The 13,119-nt window shown below is 38.4% G+C and overlaps 1 protein-coding gene across 1 annotated transcript; it reads right to left on the reverse strand.

Annotated features, from left to right (window-relative positions):
- Window positions 1-204: 204 nt before the first annotated feature.
- LOC133529715 (putative ankyrin repeat protein RF_0381) lies at window positions 205-7,414 on the reverse strand. The gene is made up of 8 exons (XM_061867511.1): window positions 6,305-7,414; window positions 5,654-6,055; window positions 5,421-5,553; window positions 4,475-4,565; window positions 4,217-4,365; window positions 3,555-3,693; window positions 2,591-2,711; window positions 205-1,189 (listed from the first exon to the last, which is right to left on the reverse strand). Exons 1-8 carry the CDS (start codon window positions 6,490-6,492, stop codon window positions 1,069-1,071), a joined length of 1,344 nt encoding a protein of 447 aa, XP_061723495.1. The 5' UTR covers window positions 6,493-7,414; the 3' UTR covers window positions 205-1,068.
- Between the last annotated feature and the right edge of the window lie 5,705 nt (window positions 7,415-13,119).

A 13,119-nucleotide genomic window follows, 5' to 3' on the forward strand; every position in this document is an offset into this window, starting at 1 on the left:
AAAATCAAGCTTAAACGCCTAGTTATACACGGTGTTTCATTTAAAGTCCATTAATTTCAAAGGTGCATTCCCGAGCTTGAATTAAGTAACTTTCTCAATATAATGATTCTCATCTAATTAACTCCATTTTGGAGATAATTCATAATTTATTTTTATCTGATAAGACCCCTATGAGCATGTACACCTGCCTTAGGGCCTTATTACATTTATTGATTAGTATTTAGTATGAGTTTATTACTATCTCGGACGATCGATATTTAAAATGTCAGTGATATGTCATAGTTTTCAATCGTTTGGTGGATTATATTTGGTAAATATAATGTCCGTGTTACAACAACGCTATTAATTACTTATTACTTATAAATAAACAAATTAAATATAAAATCCGGAGTTAGCGGAGTTAAAAAAAAATAAGTACATAATAGTTTCATACCAAGAGCAGCACGTCAAACATAACATACTCACTATATAACTAGACATGCTAGAGAAACTTTTGCTGCTCAACTGTTTTATACATATTACGGGAACAGATTTGTATGAACGTTCTGTCACATACGCTCGTCCACAACCCATGCGTTGCGCATTTACTTAAAAAGTTATTTAATGCTAAATCTAACCTTTTAAGAAATCCGATCTAAAAAGCTGAAATCAATAAGTAAGAGTAATACAACGTGTATTTAAATATTTTCAAAAAATAATTACGCTCTGGTAGTTAAGACCAAATTAAAAAATCTTTCAGAATTGTCTTATAGCAACCTACGTCTAGTATAAGTTTTCGATTATATTTAAAATACACACTATATACTCGTACAATATCGATCTCAGCTTCAAAGAAGTCATTCACAATTCATCAGAATATAAAATCTAAGTTTCCAACTGCTCTTCCAATGCTGAAGTTCCAGCCTGTTGAATCAATTCTTCTGTAGGAGTTGCAACTAGAGGCGTGCCACTTCTAGAGCTGGAGCAAAACAGGCGGTCTTCTCCTGATTCATTATTCTGAACACTCAATTCTTCAGTGGGAGTTGTTATAAGAGGAGTATTACTCCTAGGCTTTGTACAGAACGGACGTCATTTGAGCATTGTATGCAAGCTGGATATCTTCTTGGTGAGGCGAGTGAAGTTGGCAACGGCTTGCTCGTGAGGATATTGGGAGTCGATTAGACGCAGGATCGAGTCGCGGTCGCGGCCACTGCAACCATAATATTATATTTCGTTAGGAATAAAATATCAATACTTATTTGAAATAATGGTACCTCTGGCGAGACTAGAATAGCGATTCTGTGAGACCAGCCCGCGCTCTACCATATTAAACCTTTTATTCTTATGTATAAAGTGTATTCATTGGTCTAACTCTACAGTGTGTAAATTCGATACGGGCAAATATTTTAAACGGTGTTTAGCATAGGACCTGAGAAATATTATTAAGATAAATTTTGATTAGTAATAAAATGTAAATATAAACCATATACAATATTTCGGCCCGCAATGTAAAGCAACGCAAAAGTTACGAGATACGAGCGAGCGAGTAACTTTTTTTCATATACTACGTTCGGTGGCAAACAAGCATACGGCCCGCCTGATGGTAAGTAGCCTCCGTAGCCTGCAACTCCAGAGGAGTTACATGCGCGTTGCCGACGACGACGTAAGTGTAATAAAAAAAACATCTTAATTAATGATAACACGGATAAATTATATTTGGTTGAATTAGATTTACACACTGTATAACATTTCAACGATTTTTTTTTATAAGATAGGTACATTTATTGATCAAAATAAGCAGGGTCGTTAACCTTTTCTCTAGCCCGCACAAATCCAGCTTTTTCAGCTGAACCTCAACTAAGCCAGCTTTGATGTTTAATTTGAAGACAAGTCACATTACCCGAAATAAAATTTAAATTGAACCTTAAACAGGGACGATGGCAAGCGACCGTAAGGCATGACTCTGGTTCCTTGAAAGCTGGGACGGCCCTTAGTCTGGGACGCCACATGTGTGGATACCCTTGGACCGTCCCACCTTCTAGGGACATCAACCAAGGCCGGAATGGCCGCCGAAGCAGCCGAGCGCCTCAAACGGCGCCAATATGCAGCCATTGATTCTGCTTGCATGTTTGAACCGTTTAGGTTTGAGACCCACGGGCCCTGAGGACCCGGAGCCCATTGTATATTTAGGGAGCCAGTGAAGTGTCTCATTGATGCTACGGGTGACCAGAGGGCTGGTTCTTTCCTTGCCCAGCGAATTAGCATCCCTATACAGCGCGGTAATGCCACCAGACTTCTGGGCAGCCTACCATCGGGCGACAAGTAAGCCCCATTTTTTCTTTGTAAATATATTTACTTTAGTTATAATATTTTTTGTATCTTATGCGTTTTAATAAGTTAGTTTATAAATTATTCAGTAACTATATTGTAAATGCTGAGGTTGAAATTCTATTAGCGCGTATGTGGTCGATATCGTACTTAGCCCGGAAAGGGGTTAAAATATATGAGAATTGGGATTCTCTTAGAGTTACTACTTGTTTAAATTAGCCCACCCATTCTTACATGATTTAGATTTGTATCACTCATAGAATATAGTGGTAGGCTTACTTACTGCCGATTATGTAGAAGTCGGGCGGCGGAAGGCAAGCCCAGTCCAGCATAGTCGGCGGTTGTTACATCGCTCCCAGATAAGACCAAGAGTTCGATCAGCTCCGTCGAGGCTCCTTGCGTTACTGGTCAAAAAATCATTAAGGTTAACAAATGTGTTCCTACATACTTAATTCCAACCGTACTGTACATTGATTTATGTATCCATAGTTTAATTAAAGTTGTCGTATTTCACATTAAAAACTAAGAATCTATATGGTTAGTGTCAGGTCTGAAAGTAAATATTATTATTACCCCTTACAAAAAATATTAGCCTTTGTAAATAGGCATGCGTGCATGAGAATTTCTACAAAATTCACTAGAATTCAACGAAGTTCCTGTTTTGGAAAGTTCTTCACAGTCTACCTCTTCCCAGAAAAAAGCATTTAAATGGCTTAGTAGTTTATCGAATAGCCCCAACGATTGGCTTTCCCTTTATTCAAAGGGGAAGTAATTCTACTTACCCGTTCATTTGACTTAGCTCTAGGAAGGGGTTTCCCTTTCAGAGATACCGCTATAATGAAAGGGTATCCCCTTCCTAATTCAAAAACATATATGATACCTGTTCTGTCAACGCGCTGGACACCCAGTCTTTCACTTTAAACATAAATAAACAATATAGGATTATATTTATATAAAAAGAAAGTTAAAAATGACATAAGCGTTTTAATTAATAACCGATAACCCTTCAAAAGGTAAGCGCTTAGGAACGGGTATCAGCTAACCCGCATTATGAAGCGCTTAAAAAGCCAAAGGAAACGGTTTTAGTTAGCAATGGCTTTGGTAAGCAAAGCATTACGAAATACCTCTTCCAAATCCCTTGAAGGGGATATCGGTCCCTGGTTTCTTCATAGGTTTATGAAAAAAAATTGTATCAGAGGCCTATACTACGACGCATAACGAATACAGACACTATTGAATGAGTTTACCAGCCCTGAAGAGAGGGGTCCATCCATTATTGTCCTTCACAGTCAAGTCTCCGCCTCGCTGCAGAATGTGAGTGAGCATCTCCGGGCTTCCGGCGTCTACCGCGTAGTGTTCTACTCGGAGACCGTTAAGATCGCGCGCCTGTGCATTTAATTATTGTGTGAATGTATTTTTAACATCTCTGGCTCAACCATTTCTAACTGATCATGTAGGTCATTTCTAAAGAGTATCTACGATTATTATGGATATTTTGAGTATTCCATCAGATTATCGCGTGTGGATGCTACTCTGTACATCTTAGAAACACGAGTTTTAGCTAAGGAATGCAATATTAAATCATATCATTAGACCGGAAAGTCGGTAGCCTTCTTAAGCATTACATCCACTCTAATTAAAAACAAAATAATACTAAGGCGTAATGTAGTTATCCTTATTTTATGGTATGTAAAAGAGACCTTGAAGTCAGCGCCAACGTTGGACTAGCGCCAAGCAAAGGTGTATTGCGTCTGTCTTCTGGATGATGACTCTTAAAACCCTCAGTGTTCGTGCTTAGGGTACGAACTAGGGGGGAGGACTTTAGTAAAGTCCTCTACTGCTTCTGAAATGCACTCTTCTGCTAAAACCCTAAAATTGATGCTGATACAGTATTTTATTGGCTTCTGACCTGTAAGTCTGCCCCATTGTCCATTAGCAAGTCGACCAGCGCCACGCGAGCTTCGAGGGTAGCCAGGTGTAATGGCGTCTGTCCGCTAGAAGATGGTTGGTTCACGTTTGCTCCAGCTGTTAATAGGAACTTAACGGTGTTTATGTCTCCTGGCAAAATAAAAAGGGTGTTTTTAAAGAAAAGTAAGTGAAAATACAGAGTCTGTTGAAAAAAAAAAATACTCGCAAGAGTTTTGGTATAAAAAATCATTTCATTTACCTTTCCTAACAGCCGTAGCAAGAGGAGTAAAACCGTTAGTGGAGTTGACAATCTCGATCAGATCTGGTCTTTCTTCTAGCATAGCCTGTACCTAAATAAATGCAGAAAGCGTTCAACAACGGATGCCAATCGTTAACGCTCCGTAGCGTAGCGTAGTTTTATCTCTTTCTATCACTCTTCCTTATAAGTTGGCTTTTCGTTCGCGATGGAGCGTAAACGATTAGCATCTTGTCTATGCAGCCAGAAAAAATTAAGCTTGAAAACTCGGCTTAGCACAGTGCAGGTAGCACAGCCACCACGAGTTGGCATTTGACATTTACTTTAGTGACTGCGTGAAATCAATCGTATTCCCTCTTTATCGCACCAATACGTCAGTGTACGGCTAACGTTGATTTATTGACAGGCTTATGGCAGTTTTTAGAAACAATAATTTTACAGTAAACATATCTAAGGTACACCGAGCTGCAAAATTGCATGATCAATTTATAAATAAATTTCATTCGTAATAGGTACTTGCACTTTTCAACGCTATGAAGTATATCTAGAAGACGCTCTAGAAATGTGGTGCTGGAGAAGAAAGCTTGGCATAACCTGGACACAGATCCGAACCAAGGTTTCAATTCTCTAGGAACTTGGTATTAAACAGCATCTTTCTTCCATCGTCCAGTGTCGTATACTAAACTTTCTTTGGACGTATTACACGTCGAGACGATACATCTATGGGGCGACTGGTAGTGCAAGGAAAAGTCGAAGGCACAAGGCGTGATATGTGACCAATGCGTTGGTCAAACCTATTCAAAAAATGAACTCCACGAATGTACAGTACGGGAAGAATGGCGAACGGATCGTGAAGCTTGCCACTGGCCCTATATGAAGACTACGACCACTCTGATAAGAGTGTGACGGCAAAGAAGAAGAATATGAAGTAAATCTAAGTAATATTTACCTGTTTAAGATAGCCGCATCGGACAGCCATGCAGAAGCAAATAACAGAAGTACCGTCGGTATCAGTACTCGTACTTGTCTCTTCAGACCATTGTGATTCTAGCCACTTCTTACTTGAGGTCTCGATCTGAGAACTGTATTACCGTAGTTTTAGGCTTTCATAATTTCGTTATGGTAGTATTCTTTAAAAATAATGGTGCTTCTTTCTAATATGTATTTTATATTAATACACACCTGATTTGAGTGTTTTCTTGATTGCACACATCTCCAGCAGCATCGTTGTTGTTTATTCGGAATTCAATTTCTTCTTTTTTATCATTAACGTGGCCAGAGACGTCACCATTACCCCTAAGATTTATTTGCGGTTTATTTGTTTCGATGTTTAAATTCTTTTCTGGGATGGTATTATTTTCAGAAGTTTTAGTGTTTTCATTATTTGCAGAGTTCTTTTTAGTTTCTTTATTTGTATCATTAAAAACTTCAATGTGTTCGTAAACAGTGCTTTCATTGCCAAAATGTTCAAGGGCTCTTTTAGCTAGGGTTTGCACTGCAGTTGCTTTTAAAATAACTTTAATGCGAAATTTGTGAGGGTGTCTTGGGGCCAGATTGTCAATAGTTTTTGATGTCTTACCACCGCTGTAAAACAAGGTACATTCGTTTACTTGTATACCTATATATAATATTTAGGAACTATTCTAAAATAGCTGAAATTCTCACAATTTTTGTATAGGTGGGCCAAAATACATTTAAGATGGTTTAATTCGATATATGTAAATAACAACTACAAATTTAGTTTAAGTAATTTTACCATTTTGAAATAAAAAAGGTAACTTTTGTTATTCTGCTTTTGTACACTCCCAATTCCTTTTTCTCTCATTTACTTACCTGTACACAACTACCCAAGGCGGCATTTTTTCTTTCTTCTGAACCCAAAACAAGAGGTCTCCTTCCAGAAAATCAAAAGGCTCCGTAGACCAGCTCAAAGTGACGTCACGCTTGGTTCTGCCTGTCACTAACGGCGGTGGGGGGTGCCAGGTTGCAAACTTGTTCACTAAATATGCTTGAAGGTCCATATCTGCAACAAAAAACGTTCATCAAAGTGGTATTTAATTGATTAATAAACGTAAAAAATAATGAGAGATCTCTCTCCAGTAGGCTTTGTACCTAGAAAAGCGTGGAAATGCAATGATCATTATATCTCCTAAAAAACTCCTAAAAAATAAATAGACGGTATTAGTAGTCGATTGAACGGGTCTTGACCATTGTGATATATAAAACAAAATTTGCTGTTTTATCACGATTTATTACATATTAAAGCTACGGGTTTAACTTTGGTAACACAGACATTGAAATCAAAATAACTTTTAAAAACCTACGCCTGCAACAACTGCAAACTTTGTCAATAACGAGTTCCATGCCGCATCTCAAATAGTGCTGCAACTTTCTGCACGCATCCGTTGTGTAACTCCGACGATTTGCCTTCAGTCATGGAGGTGGATTCTGCATGCGATATCTATATGGTTGCAATATTGCAGATTTAAAATACTGAGGGTACTGAAACTTGGATGAAGCGTGGGTAACAGCAAACTGGTGATAATGAAGGCTAATTTAAAAAAAAGATCTGTTACCTACTTAGTGACTAGAAACTGCTAGGTGATAGCAATATTGTAATGCTTCAGCTTAAGAGACGAAAGACGTTTTTGAGTCTTCAACTGCCATTGAGTTATCATTACTTCATGTAACGGTTAGTAGTAATAGTTCAATGTCAATAGTCATGTGTTTAATTATTTATATAAGAATTCAAGCCTTGGCGACCCTCTACATCTCTAAGGATAATTTAATATATTTTTTATATTTTATCTCTGACACTTAGAGACTTATACATCTCTAAAGAATTTTAGTATTTTATGGTTTTATTTTTTTATCATAGTTTTTTTTGTGTAATTTGACATTTAGAGACAGTATACATCTCTAATAAAGTATTTATTATTTCATAGATTCGTTATTTGTAATTGTTTTTTATTTATTTATTGTTTGTAAAAATGGACATGTAAAAGTGCCCCTGTGGCCTATTTGCTGAATAAATGTTTGATATTTGATATTTGTCAACCCCCACAAAAACACAACTTATACAAGTAAGTACCTACAAAATGAATTTAATTTCAAGAAGGTAAAATTATATTTTATCGAGTGAAAGCGCAAGTCACCCACGAAATTTTATGAGAATTATAAACATTTTTTTTTGTTTTTGGAAAATTCTTAGATTTGGACTTTGGACGAGTTGAAGCTTTGATTCTATTTCAAATAAAATAGGCTTAATTAATACTGTTACTTAAGTAACGGAACTATAATATTTGTAAGGTGAAAATACAAAAAGTATGTGTTCTAGAGATTCTCCGCTTGTCTAACAACAACCATATAGCTTTAAGCTATTTGAATAAAGGTTCTGAATGAGTTCTTGTTGGTATGGCAAGCAGTTGAACCAGTTAAATAAAAGTTTTATTTCGTGCCGAGAAGATTGTGGGTGTTATAACAACGAGTTGAACGAGGTTTCCGCAGCAATGTAAGAACTATGTGTCTGATCGTCGGGGATAGTATAATATCTATAGCTATCCATGCCGTGATCGGCAACGGCGACCCAGCTAATTAGGAGCGTGAGCTCTAACATGGCTTGCAAAGCCGAACTTATTTTTAAAAACTCCATCGCAGGTGGAGCAGTAAAGTTGGCCAAACATAAGTATAATGATAGGAGGGTCCCAGCCGGGATTTACGTATCTGATGTTTTGGATCAAGGTGAATAAAGTATAAGATTGGAAACTAATAATAATATGAAATAAGTTTCTTTAACCTGTAACCGCCCAGAAGCCCATAAAAAGGTCTGAAATTCCATTGAATTTTGAATGTTTCATTTCAAATCAAATCAAAATGACATATTTACAATAACAATTTACATAGTGGATATACAGAGGATAACTATAACAAGCTTAAATCTAAAATAGGCCCTTGTACCAAAGATTCTGGCGGCATTTCCTAGTTGTATCGCAATACTGATACAACTAGGAAGCCAGCTCTTCGGCTACCAGTTACGTCAACCAGACGCTTCGCGATTTCGGCAAAAAACTTGTGTGTGTTGGGACCAGGGACCGGAAAACCCGTTCATTTGGCTTACCCGTTCGAATGGGTAACCCCTTCATATGATAAGCTAATCGTTTGGGTAACCCGTTCAACCGGTTACCCAACAATAATGATTAACCCGTATTATTCAGATTAACCCAATCGTAACAAGTGGTTACCGCTTACAGGAGCTGATTCGGTTTGTGTTTTGCGTGTACTAACCGGTAACCTTTCGGTTTAGGGTAAGCCTTACCCCTCTCCCGCGCCTTTCCCCCACCGCTGCGGCACCGCGGCAGAGATGGGCATTACGTAATTGATTCGATAGTTATATTGTAACTACCGACGTAAAAGTACTTTTCGTTAATGTTGACTTACTATATAGATGCTTATTTGTATCCGGTTTTAGTAAGATGGCGGCCACACACTTTGTCATAAAAATCATCATTTTTAGGTTTTAAGGAGTTCCGATTTCGAAAATGATGACGATTTTGGAATTCAAGATGGCGGCCATGCAGTAAGTCATAAAAGTCGTCATGTAAATCGGTTTTTAGGTTTATGGGAGTGCAGATTTAGAAAAAGATGACCATTTTGGAGTCCAAGATGGTGACCATGTATTATGTCATAAAAATCGTCATGGATGCCGTTTTATAGGTTTTAGGGAGTGCGGATTGCGAAAATCATTACTATTTTGGAATCCAAGATGGCAGCCATGCAATTTTTCATAAAAGTCGTCATGGATGTCGTTTTATACGTTTTAGGGATTGCGGATTTCGAAAATGATGACCATTTTGGAGTCCAAGATGGCGGCCATGCAATTTGTCATAAAAGTCTTCATGGATGTCGTTTTATAGGTTTTAGGGGGTGCGGATTTCGAAAATCATGACTATTTTGGAATCCAAGATGGTGGCCATGCAATTTGTCATAAAAGTCGTCATGGATGTCGTTTCATACGTTTTACGGAGTGCAGATTCCGAAAACGATGACCATTTTGGAGTCCAAGATGGTGACCATGTACAATGTCATAAAAATCGTCATGGATGTCGTTATATAAGTTTTAGGGAGTGCAGATTTTGAAAATCATGACTATTTTGGAATCCAAGATGGCGGCCATGCAATTTGTCATAAAAAAGTCGTCATGGATGGAGTCCAAGATGGTGACCATGTACTACGTCATAAAAATCGTCATGGATGTCGTTTTATAGGTTTTAGGGAGTGCGGATTTCGAAAATATTGACTATTTTGGAATCCAAGATGGCGACCATGCAATTTGTCATAAAAGTCGTCATGGATGTCGTTTTATAGGTTTTAGGGGGTGCGGATTTCGAAAATCATGACTATTTTGGAATTCAAGATGGTGGCCATGCAATTTGTCATAAAAGTCGTCATGGATGTCGTTTCATACGTTTTAGGGAGTGCAGATTCCGAAAACGATGACCATTTTGGAGTCCAAGATGGTGACCATGTACAATGTCATAAAAATCGTCATGGATGTCGTTATATAAGTTTTAGGGAGTGCAGATTTTGAAAATCATGACTATTTTGGAATCCAAGATGGCGGCCATGCAATTTGTCATAAAAAGTCGTCATGGATGGAGTCCAAGATGGTGACCATGTACTACGTCATAAAAATCGTCATGGATGTCGTTTTATAGGTTTTAGGGAGTGCGGATTTCGAAAATCATGACTATTTTGGAATCCAAGATGGCGACCATGCAATTTGTCATAAAAGTCGTCATAGATGTCGTTTTATACGTTATAGGGAGTGCGGATTTCGAAAATGATGACCATTTCGAAGTCCAAGATGGCGGCCATGCAATTTGTCATAAAAGTCTTTATTGATGTCGTTTTATAGGTTTTAGGGAATGCGGATTTCGAAAATCATGACTATTTTGGAATCCAAGATGGCGGCCATGCAATTTGTCATAAAAGTCGTCATGGATGGAGTCCAAGATGGTGACCATGTACTACATCATAAAAATCGTCATGGATGTCGTTTTATAGGTTTTAGGGAGTGCGGATTTCGAAAATCATGACTATTTTGGAATCCAAGATGGCGGCCATGCAATTTGTCATAAAAGTCGTCATGGATGTCGTTTTATACGTTTTAGGGAGTGCGGATTTCGAAAATGATGACCATTTCGAAGTCCAAGATGGCGGCCATGCAATTTGTCATAAAAGTCTTTATTGATGTCGTTTTATAGGTTTTAGGGAATGCGGATTTCGAAAATCATGACTATTTTGGAATCCAAGATGGCGGCCATGCAATTTGTCATAAAAGTTGTCATGGATGTCGTTTTATACGTTTTAGGAAGTGCAGATTTCGAAAAAGATTACCATTTTGGAGTCCAAGATGGTGACCATGTACAATGTCATAAAAATCGTCATGGATGTCATTATATAGGTTTTAGGGAGTGCAGATTTCGAAAATGATGACTATTTTCGAATCCAAGTTGGAGGCCATGCAATTTGTAATAAAAGTCGTCATAGATATCGATTAATAGGTTTTAGGGAGGGCGGATTTCGAAAATGATGACCATTTTGAAATCAAAGGTGGCGGCCTTGTTTTTTGTCATAATAGTCGTCATGGATATCGTTTTATAGGTTTTAGGGAGTTCGGGTTTTGAAAATGATGACTATTTTGGAATTCCAAGATGACGGCCACGTACTATTTAATAAAAGTCATCATGGATGTCGTTTTATAGGTTTTAGAGAGTGCGGATTTCGAAAAAGATGATCATGATGCCGACCATGAAATATGTCAGAAAAATAGTCATGGATGTCGTTGTATAGGTTTTACGGAGTGCAGATTTCGAAAATCATGACTATTTTGGAATCCAAGATGGCGACCATGCAATTTGTCATAAAAGTCGTCATGGATGTCGTTTTATAGGTTTTAGGGAATGTGGTTTTCAAAAATGATGAACCTCAACCATGCGTAAAGAACTCGTCATGTCATTTAAAATGAGCTTAAACTCGATAGCATTATGGGAAGTCATCGATGAGTTCCATTGACAACTTCCGATTTCACTATCAGACCTTCGTCACCATGTGTATCGTAAAGAACTCTTCAAGACATTTTAAATGAGCCCAAACTCAATAGCATTACTAGTAGTTATCGATGAGATCCATCAACACCTTCCGATTCCACCATCAGACCCTCGCCACCATGTGTATCGTAAAGAACTCGTGAAGACCTTTAAAATGAGCCCAAACTCGATAGTATTACTTGTAGTTATAGATGAGTTCCATTAACACCTTCCGATTCCACCATCAGACCCTCGCCACCATGCGTATCGTAAAGAACTCGTCAAGATATTTAAAATGAGCCCAAACTCGATAGCATTTCTAGTAGTTATCGATGAGTTCCATCAACACCTTCCGATTCCACCATCAGACCCTCGCCACCATGTGTATCGTAAAGAACTCGTCAAGACCTTTAAAATGAGCCCAAACTCGATAGCATTACTAGTAGTTATCGATGAGTTCCACTGACACCTTCCGATTCCACCATCAGACCCTCGCCACCATGTGTATCGTAAAGAACTCGTCAAGATATTTAAAATGAGCCCAAACTCGATAGCATTACTAGTAGTTATCGATGAGTTCCATCTACACCTTCCGATTCCACCATCAGACCCTCTCCCCCATGTGTATCGTAAAGAACTCGTCAAGACCTTTAAAATGAGCCCTAACTCGATAGCATTATTAGTAGTTATCGATGAGTTCCATCGACACCTTCCGATTCCACCATCAGACCCTCTCCATCATGTGTATCGTAAAGAACTCGTCAAGACCTTTAAAATGAGCCCGAACTCGATAAAATAATTAGAAGCCATTGATGAGTTCCACTGATACAGGATATGTGCACAGACAGCTAACGATAAAGAAAGTGACTATAATAGGAGTAATAGGTACTAAACAAAAATATACCAAAATCAATGCAACGCCTTACCATATTAGGTAATTTGCCTTAAACTTTAGCATGTGTTTTGAAATCTACGTTGTGCGCTGCTTGACTTAACGTACACTTTTGTTTGAATTAGCAATATTAGGTCGGCAAATTACAAAGCCTTTGACAAATACCGACTGCCGCCGCGCCGCGCCGCGCACTCGCACGTGCACGTAGGGAATGGAACCGCCGTGTTTCGCGTCGGGCGCTACGTTAATAGACCATATGCAGTTCACGTAAAAGTTAAAACAGCTTGTTCGTATTTAATCAGCGCTTGAAGCGGTAACCCTTTCCCGGGTTTTTAATATCGGTAAGCGCTAACCTGAATTAATTCAAATAAAAGGATTAGTTTCTTAACCGGTAAGCCAATCAAACGCTTACCGAAATGAAGCGGTTTTTGGAACACAGCTTTACAATAACCCGGGTTTTTGAACGGATTAGGGTAAGCGGGTCCGGTCCCTGGTTGGGACCCCATGGACCTAGAGTTTCAACGACAAATGGTACAAAATGGTACTCTCTACCGAGGATCTTATATTTATTAAGTTCCAAAATTTCTACGCTTTCTGCCGCTGCGCCCGCTTTTACATTAGTTCGTTGGAGGTGGTACGGTGCCAGTGTGTCTACGCAGGTAGCATCC

Source organism: Cydia pomonella, chromosome 21, assembly GCF_033807575.1.
Source record: "Cydia pomonella isolate Wapato2018A chromosome 21, ilCydPomo1, whole genome shotgun sequence".
NCBI classification, from domain to species: domain Eukaryota; kingdom Metazoa; phylum Arthropoda; class Insecta; order Lepidoptera; family Tortricidae; genus Cydia; species Cydia pomonella.